The sequence below is a fragment of the Dama dama genome, chromosome 25, assembly GCF_033118175.1.
Source record: "Dama dama isolate Ldn47 chromosome 25, ASM3311817v1, whole genome shotgun sequence".
Classification (NCBI taxonomy): domain Eukaryota; kingdom Metazoa; phylum Chordata; class Mammalia; order Artiodactyla; family Cervidae; genus Dama; species Dama dama.
In genome coordinates, this window is record NC_083705.1 from 48,543,598 (window position 1) to 48,556,995 (window position 13,398).

General features: G+C 50.5%; 1 protein-coding gene across 2 annotated transcripts in view; it reads right to left on the minus strand.

The window, feature by feature from the left end:
• Positions 1-13,398, minus strand: part of PDZD2 (PDZ domain containing 2) — a 260,003-nt gene that overhangs the window by 6,196 nt on the left and 240,409 nt on the right. For both annotated transcript variants that reach the window (XM_061129279.1, XM_061129281.1), the window contains exons 19-23: positions 8,992-12,958; positions 8,083-8,200; positions 4,718-4,819; positions 3,688-3,958; positions 1,637-1,771 (exon numbers count right to left, since the gene is read on the minus strand). In XM_061129279.1, coding sequence (XP_060985262.1) covers positions 1,637-1,771; positions 3,688-3,958; positions 4,718-4,819; positions 8,083-8,200; positions 8,992-12,958 — 4,593 coding nt within the window. The remainder of the gene's footprint in view (positions 1-1,636; positions 1,772-3,687; positions 3,959-4,717; positions 4,820-8,082; positions 8,201-8,991; positions 12,959-13,398) is intronic.

Sequence of the window (13,398 nt, forward strand, 5' to 3'; positions counted from 1 at the left end):
TTGCTGTTTCAGGCTCAGTCCATTCGTTATTCCATCATCTTCCTCTTCATTGGTGCTGCCTGTCTGATTGTAGTGAGCAAAAGCTGCAAATTTGCTGTGTGCTTTTTTAGGTTTTCTTATGCCTGAATATGCCTATTGTTTTTCAACAGTCATGACTTCTCCAAATATTTCTTTCTCTTTATCTGGCATTTCTCATTCTCCCTTATCGCTCAATACCCTTTTGTAATTTTTATCTCTTTATTCCCTTGTGCTGCAGTTTTTAAGGTTTCTTCCTTGATTTTTATAAATTCTCTCCATAAGGATTTAGTATATTTTTAATTCTGTTCATTAATTTAAATACAGTTTGACTTTCTTTCTGCTAATGGGTTTTTGTGTGTGTTTTAATGTATCTGCCTGCTTCTTCTGAATACCCTCTTGTTTCATGGATAGTGTTTTTCTGCTTCAGTTTTTTGATGGACTTTACTGTTTGTCATGTCTGTTGACAATTTCCTTATGTACTTCGTATACTTTTTTTTAGAGCTCTTGCTTATGAGTGCTCTTAAGAGTCAAACTGTCACGTTTTCCTTAACTTGGCTTTCTGTTTTAACTTGGCTGTCAAGTTAACACGTAAAGTGTTTTCCTGGTACCGTGCGTCTAGACATCACACAGCAGAGGCCTGGCTCCTGATTTGTGCCTGTCCTCTGCTTGCCCCAGGGACCGTGAGCAAACAGCCTGTTTCTGGCCACCCCTATTTACAGTTTGGGTGTGTGCTAGACTGCAAGAAAGTAAGATGGGAGCAGTAGATATTATTAGAATCACTGGTAAATATGAAATTTCTTCATACACTTAAATAATTCATTTTGTGATCATGGGCAGTCCCAAGAATCTCTTCAGATTCGTGAGCTGAATAAGTATACTAACAATATCAATATAAACATATTGTATATATGAATTCAGTATTGTAATATAAAATATTACACCTATAAATAGCATATGTGGGTATATATAAACATATCATTAGTATAATTATATTATTAATATAACTGTTCAGCTCTGGGACCTAGAGAGAGAGTTTTGAGAACTGTCCAAGATCATAAAATATACTGAGTTCACGAAGACACCTGTCTACTAACTATTTCAGTGATATCTATTGGCTCACATGTTACTTCCTTGAAATTTTAAATGAATATGACCTTGCCCAATGTTAAGTACCCCTGACTGGCAATGCTGATGGCATGACTTAGCTTGCTATGGAGCAACTGCTAAGGAGGTATGCCTCCTTAGCTTGCTGTATTCACATCCATGCAGCTAACAGTAAGTAACAACACAAAGACAGGAACATGGGGTCAGGGATACAGCCTCGAGGCTGGGGGCGCAGACACCAGAGCAGACTGCCTGGGTTCAAGCTGGGTTTGGCCACTGACATCGGTGTGACCTTAGGTGTCTGTGTAACCCCTCCGTGGGTCACTTTGTTCTTTTGTAAAACAGGGATGCTAACAGTACCCATGCTATATAACTGTCACGTGGATGAGCAACACGTGTGAAATGCTCATGACAGAGCTGACCCTGGATGTCAGACAGCTCCAGATGGAAGGCGCTGACATGCACAGAGAGAAAACAGGCACTGGGCAGTGGACTGGCTTTTCTAGGACATTACCTTTGTACACTCTCTTAACGAGCAGGGGCCCGTCTCCAGCCATGGATGACTTCCCTCCGTCCAGGCTCAGGCCCAGCCCGGCCGAGGTCTTCAGCACTTCCACGCACACAGCCTCGTGCGCAGCCATGCTTCTCCCTGCAGCGACAGCATGCGTTTGTAAAGCTGACGGCAGCAATCCGAGGCCCTGCCGGGCCAGGGACCCCCAGCGTGTTCCCCCAGCACTCTCGAGTCCTGTCCACCAACGTGAGGGTTGGCCTCCCCACCCCCGGAGCTGTGTTCCTGCCGTCCCCACCCCTCTGCTCGCCTGAGCACCTTCTGCCAGCACAGACATGGCACTGCTGCCCAGGCAGAAATCCCCACAGTCAGTGCACATCTCAGAGTAGACTCAAGTCACGCTTTGGGAATCAGATTCGATTTCCTGCCAACCTTGGCAGCTGAACATCACAGTCTGGTTCTGACAACCTGTGATACCCAAATGCCAGGCCTCATGGGAGACGTGGTGCTTCCGTCCTCCTCCTGTGAGGGGTACCCCTGCTTCTGGTTGTCTGTCTGTATCACACTAGCTGTCTTCATTGCCATCTCCTGGCTCCACTCTGGGGAGAGCGTTTCCGTGGTGATGCCAGCTCCATAGCAACAATCCTGTGCCTACTCTGTGTGCTGAGGTTTGTCTTGGGGGTCTGAATACAGAGTGTAAATTTGCCGTTTATTTCCCTTCCAGGGAAGGATGTCTGAGTTGAGTGGAAAGGGCACTTATTTGCTTGGGAGGTAGGGGAAGGACCACAAACAGATTAAACTGTCCACTTGGGGTTGGGGCCAAGGTAGCATCACCACCTTTGAATATAAAGGCCATTCCTGTGGTTTAAAGAAGGCCTTTGGACTTCCCTGGTGGCTCAGATGGTAAAGTGTCTGTCTAGAATGCGGGAGACCTGGGTTCGATCCCTGGGTCGCAGAGATTCCCTGGCAACCCACTCCAGTACTCTTGCCTAGAAAATCCCATGGACGGAGGAGCCTGGTGCAGGCTACTGTCCATGGGGTCACAAAGAGTCGGACATGACTGAGCAACTTCACTCACTCATTCCACATGGTCTGAAAGAAACTTCCTCACAGAGGGTGGGGCACCATTATTCAGTAGGTCATTTTACTTTTAGTTAAACAGGAAAACGGGCCCATACTGCAATCACCTGGGAACCTTAAAAAGATACTGGGCCCCCGTCCCTCACTCCACACTCACCCTCAGAGTTTAACTTAATTGACCTGGGGATTTCCTGGGCATCGGGATTTTAAAAAGCTTCCTAGGCACCTCGAACATCAAGCCCAAGTGGGCTGCAGTCAGTGCTTGATGAGGTATAATCACCTTATCATGGGTAAGGCATATTGGATCTGGTAGAGCCCTGGGCGGGGGGATCTTGAAGAATAGGAATACGAAGAAAGAAATTTATGCCCTGAACGTGCGTGTAGTTTGGTAACTCTGTTAAAGTTGGTTCAAGGCCAGATGCCCTGAAGCGGCTATAGGAATACTTAGTGATTATAAATTTCAGGACAGCCTTTTCTATATCTGAGTTCCTGAGTCTTACAAACTCTGAAAGCTGTTAGGACTGAGTGCCCAGTGGTTTCCTTTGACAGCTTAAATTTCCAGGATTGCACTGAAAATACACCAAACAAGGACTTCCCTGGTGGTCCAGTGGTTAAGACGGAGCACTTTCACTGCCAGAGCCAGGGTTCAGTCCCTGGTTAGAGAACTAAGGTCTCAAAGCCATGTGGCCCAAAAGAGAAGAAAACAAAGTACACCAAACTGCTGAGACAGTGCAAGGGCAAAGGTTAAGCATGACAAGATCTGGTAAGTAAGGTATTTGCCTGTCCTGGGAAGGGCTTCGGTTTCTAGAAGAATAAGAGCAAGACAGTGCAGCAGAGGGCAGACAACAAACACGCCCGACACCCTGGAGGCATCTGGACAGGAACAGTTTCTTACGTGTTCAGTGGAATCCGCGCCATTCTCGCCAAAACCATCACAAATAGCTCAGGCCACCGCAGCTGCTGAATTGATTTCTTACCTGTTCCAGGCTCGAGGGGGCTGGTCTTTCTGGACACCAAGCCCTTCCCGTTGGCTGTGGGAGGCTCCTGCCGGCTGGAGGGCCTGGGCTGATCACTCCCTTTCTTGATGACCATGAGGACATCTTTGTGCAGCTGTGCCTGGTGCAGAGCCTTCAGCACGTCCCCGTGGGCTAAGCCAGCCAGTGAGGCGCCGTTGAGGGACAGCAGGAAATCCCCTCGGCTCACAGTCCCTTCCTGAGAAGCCGCCCCCTGAGAAAACACCCTGTGGACCTGCGACAAGGAGAGGACAGAGCCAAGTTCACTTAAGACGTCCAGAAAAAGGGCCAATCTGTAGTAACATTTAAGTTTCTAATGGGAAGTTTCCCATGTGATACAAACACTTGGTTTACCAAAAACATTCCCTGTGAGAAAGAGGATTAATAACAGCAGCAGCAGCACCTCAATACAGTTTTATTCTTGACAGCGTCCAAAATGGCCCTTGGTGCTCCATGTGCATGCTCAATCACTTTAATTGTGTCCAACTCTTTGCGACCCCATGGACTGGCTCCTCTGTCCACGGGATTCTCAAGGCAAGAATACTGGTGCTCCATGGGGCAATAAGAAAAAAGATGAACAGAACCGGGTCTTGCCCAAGGAAGCTGACCTCCATTAGGGAGGCTTCTTGATTTCAGAGGCTTCTTGAGTGATATAAAAGTTTAATCTTGAGAAAGAACTGATTTATAAGCAAATGCAAGTTTTGGTCCATTAGTTCTAAGTTTCATCTTAAACCAATAAAATGTTTAGGTGAATATGAGGATGTAGACAACTGTTTGTATGTAGCATCATCTTAGGTCACTCGCTATGTGTTAAAAGTGCCTATGATTGTCAATGAAAACATTACGTACCACTTTCCCCACTTGGTTTTGGTGACAGGACCCCCCCCCCCCCCCCCCCCCGCATTCTTTGAACCAACTGACATGAATTCTGTGCTGATCAAGTTCTCAGGCTGCTGCACGGGTGACCCGACAGCATCTCCACAGTGTCACTTACCACAATTGATTTTGGCTGCACGTCTGTCCCTCCTGCCACACTGAATCCCAGACCTGAGCCTTCTTTTTTATTCAAGACTATGAAGCAAATATCTTCTTTGTTCTAGTGAAAAGAAACAGAAACCAACATATTTCTTGTGCCACAGTAAGGAAGTTTTGAACACATCCTCCCCACAGTACTGTGTGTGGGGCTTGTTACTGCTAACCTTGATGGTTCTTTAGGTGCCTCCACACGATATTGGGAGTGGAGGGCCCATCTCAAATACCCTGCATTCCTCCTGCGTGGTGCTTATGCGGAGTTTCAAGGGTCTATCTTATAGCTCTAGGACTAATGGGGAGGTCATATGAACCAGGATGGGGGCAGGGACATGGGACACTTATAAGCCATTCTCAGCACCAGATGGTGTGTTCCCAAATCTGATCATAGCACGTAAGTCAATCATGAAAGGAATTCTTTACAGTTTTCTTAGTCTACAATTGAGCAAAGCCCGTGTTGTCAGTAGCAGAGAGAAGTATAGGTGCCAAGACAGGATAAAGCACATTGAAGCCGTAAGTTTTACACCCCTTCAACCCCACCATGTTAAGCTCATTGGATTTTAGATACAAAGAATGAACTGGTAGTTAAAAAACACAGAAGTATTTTGAAAAATGGGAAGTACATATAAAACTGTCAACTCACTGGGACTAGAACATTCTTAGTAACTGAGTCCTAGGGTTAAATAACAGAAGACGTTCCTGTGTTTTAAGCATCAAAGGTACCTTGGAATAAGGATTTTAAAATAAAATTATTCGGGCTAATTATTCTGAATTTTGACTTCCTTTGCCCACATGCTAGATATGATTCAGCATCATTTTAAAGAGCTGTGTTGCTAGGTTTCCCATGAAGTAATTGATTTATAATCCATCAATTCAAGGTGTTCCCAAGCTCAGCAACAGAAAGAGAATAGAATAATAACCAGGCTGGCTGTGACAGAGAAAGTGAGAATGTTGAAAGAGAAGACCACCTCTTTGTTTTGCTGGGCAAAGAAACCAATATATAAAAAAACAATGTTTAGTATTAGTTCTAAAGAGTAATCCAGAGCATTTTTACACCCCTCTAAAGAGGTTCATTCAAACCTAAGCTGACACTGGAGTATCCAGCAGAACTTTGGGGGGCTGGGATGTTTACTTCATGGGCAAGTTCAAGCATATATACACTCAGACGCTGGTCACCAGAGAGGAGTGATGACTAGGCTTTCTCACAAAAACAGGAACATGTGGTCTGGGAAGTGTTCTCAGTGCAGCTTCTGGAAATGGGATGCTGAACTAGAAATACTGTTCAGATATTTAAATGCCTTACTGGAGCAAAGAAAATATTTAAGAAGGAGACTCTCCTGCATTCTGGGATATACCACCAAGATTTTAATTTATTCAGATTTTTTCTTGCTCTAGTTGTGTTTGAGGATACAAGTGTGCTAGAGACTGACTGCTAGGCTAAGTGTTGACTCTCCAAAAAGGTGAGCACAGCATCAGGGAAGCTAGATGGTCCTCAAGAGCTCTCCCAAGATCTGCACGTGTTGAAGTGTCAAGACTAGAGCTGTTTCCTGACTCTAAATCTCTCACAGCACCCTCCAGAGGCCACAGGAAGTCAGTACAACACGTGCAGATCACACTCATTGGAAAAAAAGCAAGGTAGTAAACTTCTGAAGATGACAGAGAAAGGACGTCTCTACTCACAGCTCCTCTCCAAAATTAACTGAAGACAATTAGAAAAAAGGCAAAAGCAAACTGCATTCTGATCAAAATTGGAATAATCTTCAACACCTGCTGGTGGTGAATATGGAACCAGGGTGAGGAGGTGAGGGAGGCCGGGAGATGACCCCAGGATGGCGTTCAGCACGCTGTCCACACCAGAGTCTCTGCTGTGTTTGTGGTCCCTGACAGTGTGCCTCTCAAGTGTGAGCTCGTTTGAGGCTTTTTGGTTTTCCCCTCATATCTAACACTAAAATGTCTGGAGCAAAGAGCCTGGCAAAGTATGAACCCACTGAGCCACCTTGATACAAAATCCAAGAGTAAGGCTTTCATGATTTGTAACAAGTCGATGAAAGAAGGGAGCGGATGGAACAGTCCCTCTTGCTGAAAGTAAAAAATGCTGTTATGTCTCAAGATGTTTCCTAACCACACAGACCAAACCAGGGACAGAGAAGCCAAAGGGAGTAGAAGCTGAAAGGAACCCTCCGCATCTCCTCTCCATTCTGGTTCATTCCATATTAGATGCCAATGTCACATCTGGGTACCCTTCTGGGTAATGTTAGAATTTCTGGAATCGTGTTCTCAGGTGGTATCAGTGACCAGGTATATTACCACTCAAGAAAAATTGTTCATATTTGCTTTTTTTCCTCTGGATAAAAAATATTCATTTATTTGGGTTCACATCTTAATGAATCCTTCTGAGAAATTAACATGCTTCAGAGAAGTATTCTGAATATGAACCCATGGTTTCTTTTGTTATTGTTTACTGTCACATCCAATTTATCGAAAGACTTGACTTGTAACGACTAATCTGCTTCTTTGAAGGTCTTGTAATTGGGGCCAGGGTAGGACTGTTAGTCACTAAGTTGTGTCCAACTCTTTGTGACCCTATAGACTGTAACCCACCAGGCTTCTCTGTCCATGGAATTCTCTGGGCAAGAATACTGGAGTAGGTTGCCATTCCCTTCCCCAGAGGATCTTCCAGACCCAGGGATCAAACCCAGGTCTCCCGCATTGCAGGCAAATTCTTTAGCATCTGAGCTACCAGGGAAGCCCCAGAGTAGGGCCACACAGCTGTTAACTCTCGTTTCCCCAGCAGGTGGCTCCCTTCACAGGCAGTTATGTCCACTCAGGTGGACGGAGGTACTTTTGAGATGGACAGAGGTACTCATGGCCATTCCCCCACCGTTCCAACATGCCGAGTCCTGTTGGCAGCACTTGCTGCAGACAAACTCCAGGTGGGGGGTGGGTGGGGAAGATGGTAACTAGTTGCTCCTGGCGGAGTAAAACACCAATCTGGCACTGAAAAATTCAAGACAAACAAGCTTCTGAAGCAAGCTGCAAGCACCCAAGACAGATCAGACTGCGCTGCTGAACTTGCCGCACGGGACTTGGGAGAAGGACTCTCCTGGGTCCTCTAAAGCTGTGGCACACGCCTGAGCACCGAGGTGGCAGCAGTCCCATCTTCCTGTGTTTGTAGTTTTGTTGTTTTTTTTTCACCCCCAAACTTTAAACTTTATTTTGTATTGAGGTATAGTTGATTAATAATGCTGTGGTAGTTTGGGGTGAACAGCAAAGGGGCTTAGTTCTACGCACACAGGGATGCATTCCTCCCATTTTCCGTATTCCACTCACCTCTGATTGTGCTTTCGCTTCCTGAATGAGAGTGAGGACAGTAGATCTGGACCCCACTGACGACAGAACGGACTGCAGTCTTTGCTGATCCCCTGCTGAGACCAGGAGTTGTTGCAAACTAAATAATATAAACATATTGGAAGAACGTTAAAGAAAAAAACTTCTCCACTGTACTAGGATGCATTAAGAATGATCTCCTTTCTACCACGTTGCAGGTATTTTCTGATTTTCATGCTCTCTTTTGGTCACAACTCCATTTCAAACTGCTTGAAGAAGCTCAAACGCTCAACTGAAATTTCATTCACTGCCAACAGCAGTGGGAATTCCTATGGATTCTAGGATCCCTCCAAGATGTTAGGGGACCAATGCTGAACTTGAACAGAAAATTTCAGACATATTAAATATTGTATAGGCTCCAGTGAAATATTTTAAAACATACTAGAAGTTTCCTGTTTGACTTCGGTCACTTTCAAAGGCTCCAATCCTCCCCCAATGGTCAGGTTTCCTCATCGTACCATCTCTCTCTCTTGCTCTGTGTTTTTACAAAGTGCCCTGTCCTACAAAAGCCTCTCTTTAGAGCAACATTTTGACAAACACTTCCCTGCAGGCACTTTATTTTCCAGTACTAGTATTAAAAAAAAAAAAAAAATTGGAGGCTGGAATAGAAAAAGGATGTTAGTGGGATTTATTCAGTGTAATCTGAATAAAGTCTGTCATTTAGCTAATTGTGTGTTGTTTCAGTGTTAACTTCTGACAAATGGACCATGGTTATGTAAGATGTTAACCTAAGGAGCAGCTAGGTGCGATGTACATGGGAAGTTTGCACTAGTTTTGCAACTTTTGTAAAAGTCTAGAACTAATCCATTTAAAAAAAAAAATTACATAAAAGGGGAAGAGGGGGACACTTACTTAACTGACCAACTTCTTCCAGAAGGCAGATCCTGGGTGGTCTCACCCACATCGTGGGCTGAACTGGGTGCTCTGGGGTCAGTGGCTTTGGGACAGGCCCTGTCTGCCCCATCCTCGGGGCATGAAAGGGCAGTGGACCCAGCGAGGCCCCCAGCAGGGGAGCCAAGCGACCTCCGGGGGACAATTTCCAGCTCGGTTTTGAAGAGCACGGCAGATGGTCCTGCTGAGAAGTCTTCGCTGCAGAGCTTGTCCAAGTCGGGCATGCTCAGGGCTCTCAGCTCCTGGAGCTTCGAGCGGGACAGAGGTGAGGCCTGCGTGTGACGCACCGAGGACTTGTTCCTCTTGGCAGGAGAGGCAGGGGTTGCGGTCGGGGCAGGGATGCCCGAAGGACCAGGTGGTCTCTTGGGGTCAGAGTCAGTGCCCTTGTTACGGGCGTCTGCTGGGGTCTGCCGAGAGATGGTCAGCATCATGCTGGACGGGGACTTGGTCATCGGGGGGATGGCGGTGCTGGCTTCACCTTGGCTTTCACTGCAGGAACTCAGGCTGCGTCTCAGCGACCTCGCCGCTGGGTCACTAGAGTGGCCGAGCGTCCCGGAAACCACACTGCCGGATGACCGTCTCCCGATGGGAGGCTTGGAACTCACTGATGAGAAGGGGGAGGCCCCGGCCTTGGCCACGGGCCGGTCAGAGTGGGCCAGGTTCTCGAAAGACTTGATCCTCTGCTTCACAGAGAAAAAGGAGGTGGGTTCATGGGGCCAGTTCTGCGGGGAGTAGTGATGTCTCCTGGTGACTGTGACTCTGTCTGTGAGCTGGCAGCTGGTTTCCTGGGCGGACAGGACATCTGCTTCGTCTGCTGTCGGAAGGTTTCCTGAAGTCTCCAGCAGGGGCTTTACGCTGTATACGGCCTGACCATTAGCCAGGCTGAGAACGGTGCCTCTGGATGCCTTGGCCTCGAAGAGGCCCCCGCTGGTGCCAGGGATCTGGCTGTCCCGAGGGGCACGCCCTGGGCTCTGCGGGGCATGGCCCTCCCGGCCAAAATGACTGGAGAACTGGGCTGGCATGGAGTAGGTCCTGGTCGCTGGCCTTGGCGTGAAGTAGGGATGGTCGTCCAGCACTGGGCCCGCTTGTGGGCTGTTCCTGGGCACCCCCAGGGCATCGGCCATCTGGCCGGGATCGGCCTTTCTAGCTGGCAGCTGCGGGGAGGAAGAGGAGGAGAGTCTTGCCAGGCTGACAGATCGCTGCTGTGCTTCCAGCTCCACCTGGGAGACCCGGGTTGGGAGTGAGGACAGGTGGTTTGGGGAGGACTCCCCTGGCTGGTGACAGAGCCCAACCTCACTCTTCTCCTGACGGTTGCTCTGGGACAAGAGCCCCCCCTGTCTGTCCCGCTCAGCTGGCATGTCACCCGATGTGCTCTTTAGCATCCTTTCAGAAGGGATCTCAATGATTTTCAGCTGCTTGGTTCTTTCGGGAGGCTCACCGGCAATTATTTTGCTTCTTTTGTCACCAGTCACCCCGGGCAGGGCAGCTTCTGCTGCGGAGTCCGTTTGGCTGGACGGGAACCGCTCGCCCTGCCCGGAAGTGGGGACCTCCCACTTGATGGCCGCTGTGGACATGCCGCTCCTCGATGCTGCGGGACTTGGTGGCCCCGGGGATGCCAGGGGAGCCCTGCTCTCTGGACCACACTTGGGAGGTCTGGTGGCAGCTGGGCAGCTTCGGTCGGGTTCCGCATGCACAGCCGGGTGGAGCCTACCATACCCACCTTGCTCAGGAAGGGTCTTGGGGGTGGTCACGGGCGAAACGAACATCCTGATGCTCGAGTCGGATGCAGAGGGCTTCAGGGAGCCCGGGGTCCCAGGGGGCAGCTTGGCCTCCACACACTGGGGAGACTGGGGGGCGACTGCGGCATTCTTGTCCAGCTCCTCGTGGTCAGCTGCGTGGAGCCGGTGCGCCGCCACCTTGGAGAGCATCCTATGGGAGGCCTGGGGCGAGACCAGGGCTTTCCTGCGCTCCGCACCCGCCGTCTTCCCCGTGTGGGCGGCTGGGGCCTCGGAACTGACTTTGCTTTTGCTTCTGACGCTCAGTCTCTTCAGCTTAGGACCGGCTTTGGGTTTCTGACAGTTACTCAAAAGGGTTTCCATGGAACTTTTCCCAGGCAGGTCTTTATTCTCAAGATTCAGCCGAGGAGGGGGGCTATCCGGCACAGGGGCCCCCTTCTTGTGGCTTGAGCTCAGCACCTGGGCCTTGGGGTCGGGACTTCTGGCCAGCAGCGTGGATTGTTCCGCTTCAGTTTTGCTCTGCGGATGCGTCCCATGATTGTTCTTATTTATCTCTTTAAACCAGGCCATGAGGGGCCGCCTGGAGGTGGCTTTTGGCTTTGGCAACAAGTCCTCTGGGCCTTGACCTCCGGAGATGTGCAGGGTTCCCAGAGCTGAGTCTCCGTTCTTGGGGACACACGCCCTGAAGGAGGCTTGGTTTTCAGCAGTGTGAACATCTGTTTCTTGTTTCTCAGGTGGAGTCTTGTCATCCAAACAGTCATACTCCAAACCATTCACCATGTTAGGAGAACCGAGGGTGCCTGGGGGGCTGGGGACAGGCCTGGTGCCCGGAGGAGGCTGGGTGGCTTCCCCAGAGTCCTCTTCACTCGGGGACCTGGGGTCTTGGGAGACCCTCGCATCCTCAGGCGGCTCCGCCTCCAGAGAGCTCATGTCTGACAGAAGAGGCGGCGGCTGCGGGCGGGTGGAGGTGCCTGGCACGAAGCGGGCTGTGTGGCCCGCTTCTGCCCCTACCTGGCTCAGGGCTCCGTCCCTGGGGGGCAGGGCTGCGGCGAGGGCAGGGCAGGCGGCCGCCCGGGTGGGAGCCAGGGCAGTGGCTGAGGGTCGATCGGGGGAGCCATCCGCGGAACAGATTTCCACCTGCTCCTCCTCCGACTCCGTCGTGTCTCCCTTGTGAGAAGGCTCAGGAGGACGGGGACGAGGAGGGGACCAGCTGTCCCGGGCGGGAGCTCGCGGGGCTTCGGTGAGCGACTCGGGGTCCGAGGACGAGTCCTCCGCGTCCCCGTACATGGACGAGAGGGACACGGACGGCTCGGTGCTGTCTCCCAGGCCTGACAGCGAGGTGCTGTCTTCGTGGAGACTGCTGAGATTCCTAGAGTAGTTGCTCAGAAAGCTTTTGTTCACAGTAAAATGTCTGTCGGGATTGATGGAATCCAAAACCGAAGGCTGGCCGGCCCACTGAGGGGGAGGGGCCGGACCAGCCGCCCCAGGCCTCCTTGGGGCAGGGGTCGGACTCCCCGAGGCTGGCTGTGGCCCCTGGGCAGCCTGCTCCCTGCTCAGCCGGTCCCCTTTCCCGGGGGAGGGAAGCCTTGCTCCAGAGGCATCCAGTTCCCCCAGGAGCCTGTCGATGTCTGTCACCGGGCAGTGCCCGCTCCCTCCGGGGCAGCTGGGCCCCAAGGCACCCCCACACACCTCCTGGGCCTTGTCACTTGGCGATGGCAGGGCTGGGCTGGCCTGCGGGGCGCTGGAAGACCCCGAGTCTGTTCCCTGGGGCAGAGCCAACCCCTGGCAGTTTCCGGGGACAAGGACTGCTGAGGTTTGCAGAGCCTTGGCGCAGTGACCCGGAACCCCCTCTTGGCTCTTCTCCCCGGTCGTGAGGTCCTGTGGCAGCCCAGCACCAGTCGGAGGTGCCCCCTCAGCTGTGGGTCCTGCTCCCCTGGGGGTCGTTGCCTTCCGGGCGGCGCAGGGCGAGCTGGCGTTGGGAGCTGCTCTCATCTCACGGAGGTCAGGATGAGCCGTTGCCATTGTCCCTGGGGAGGTGCTGTCCTCAGACTCGGGGATCCTGGGTGACTCTGGCCCTCCAGGGTCCTCAGGTCGCCTCGCTGGCCCTGTGTCCACCGAGGTCTGGCTGGGGTCAGGGTGAGCCGCCCCCTTCTGCCCTGGGGAAGGGAGAGGGTCTGGGGAGCCATCTGCTCCTGGGTGGAGAATAAAAAAAAAAAGTTGGAGTGGTGGGGAAAACACAGGGTGAAAGGTAAGAAAACAGAAAACTTCTCAATGAAAACAAGAGAATTGTAAACAGTCTCAATTTTTGGGGCTTTTTTAGAAAGACAATCCATGGCTTAAATGTAGGCCTGTTTTTGTCTCTAAAATTACAGAGTGTGCACATCGAACAAATGCCACCATGCTTTAGAGGCTCTAAAATAACTCAGCATGGATGGCAGGAGGACCTCTGCCTCTGCCCTTTCTGGTTATTTATAAGGACAAGGGGACACCAGAAATCCTGCACTTGGGTTTCTGTACACCATCTGCCCTCTGATGGCAAAAGCCACAGGAGTCAGCGGGCTGTTCTATTTGATTCCTTAGCTTTGGGTTGATTCTGCAATCAATTCAGTCCCCTGCACATTACATGGGGGTT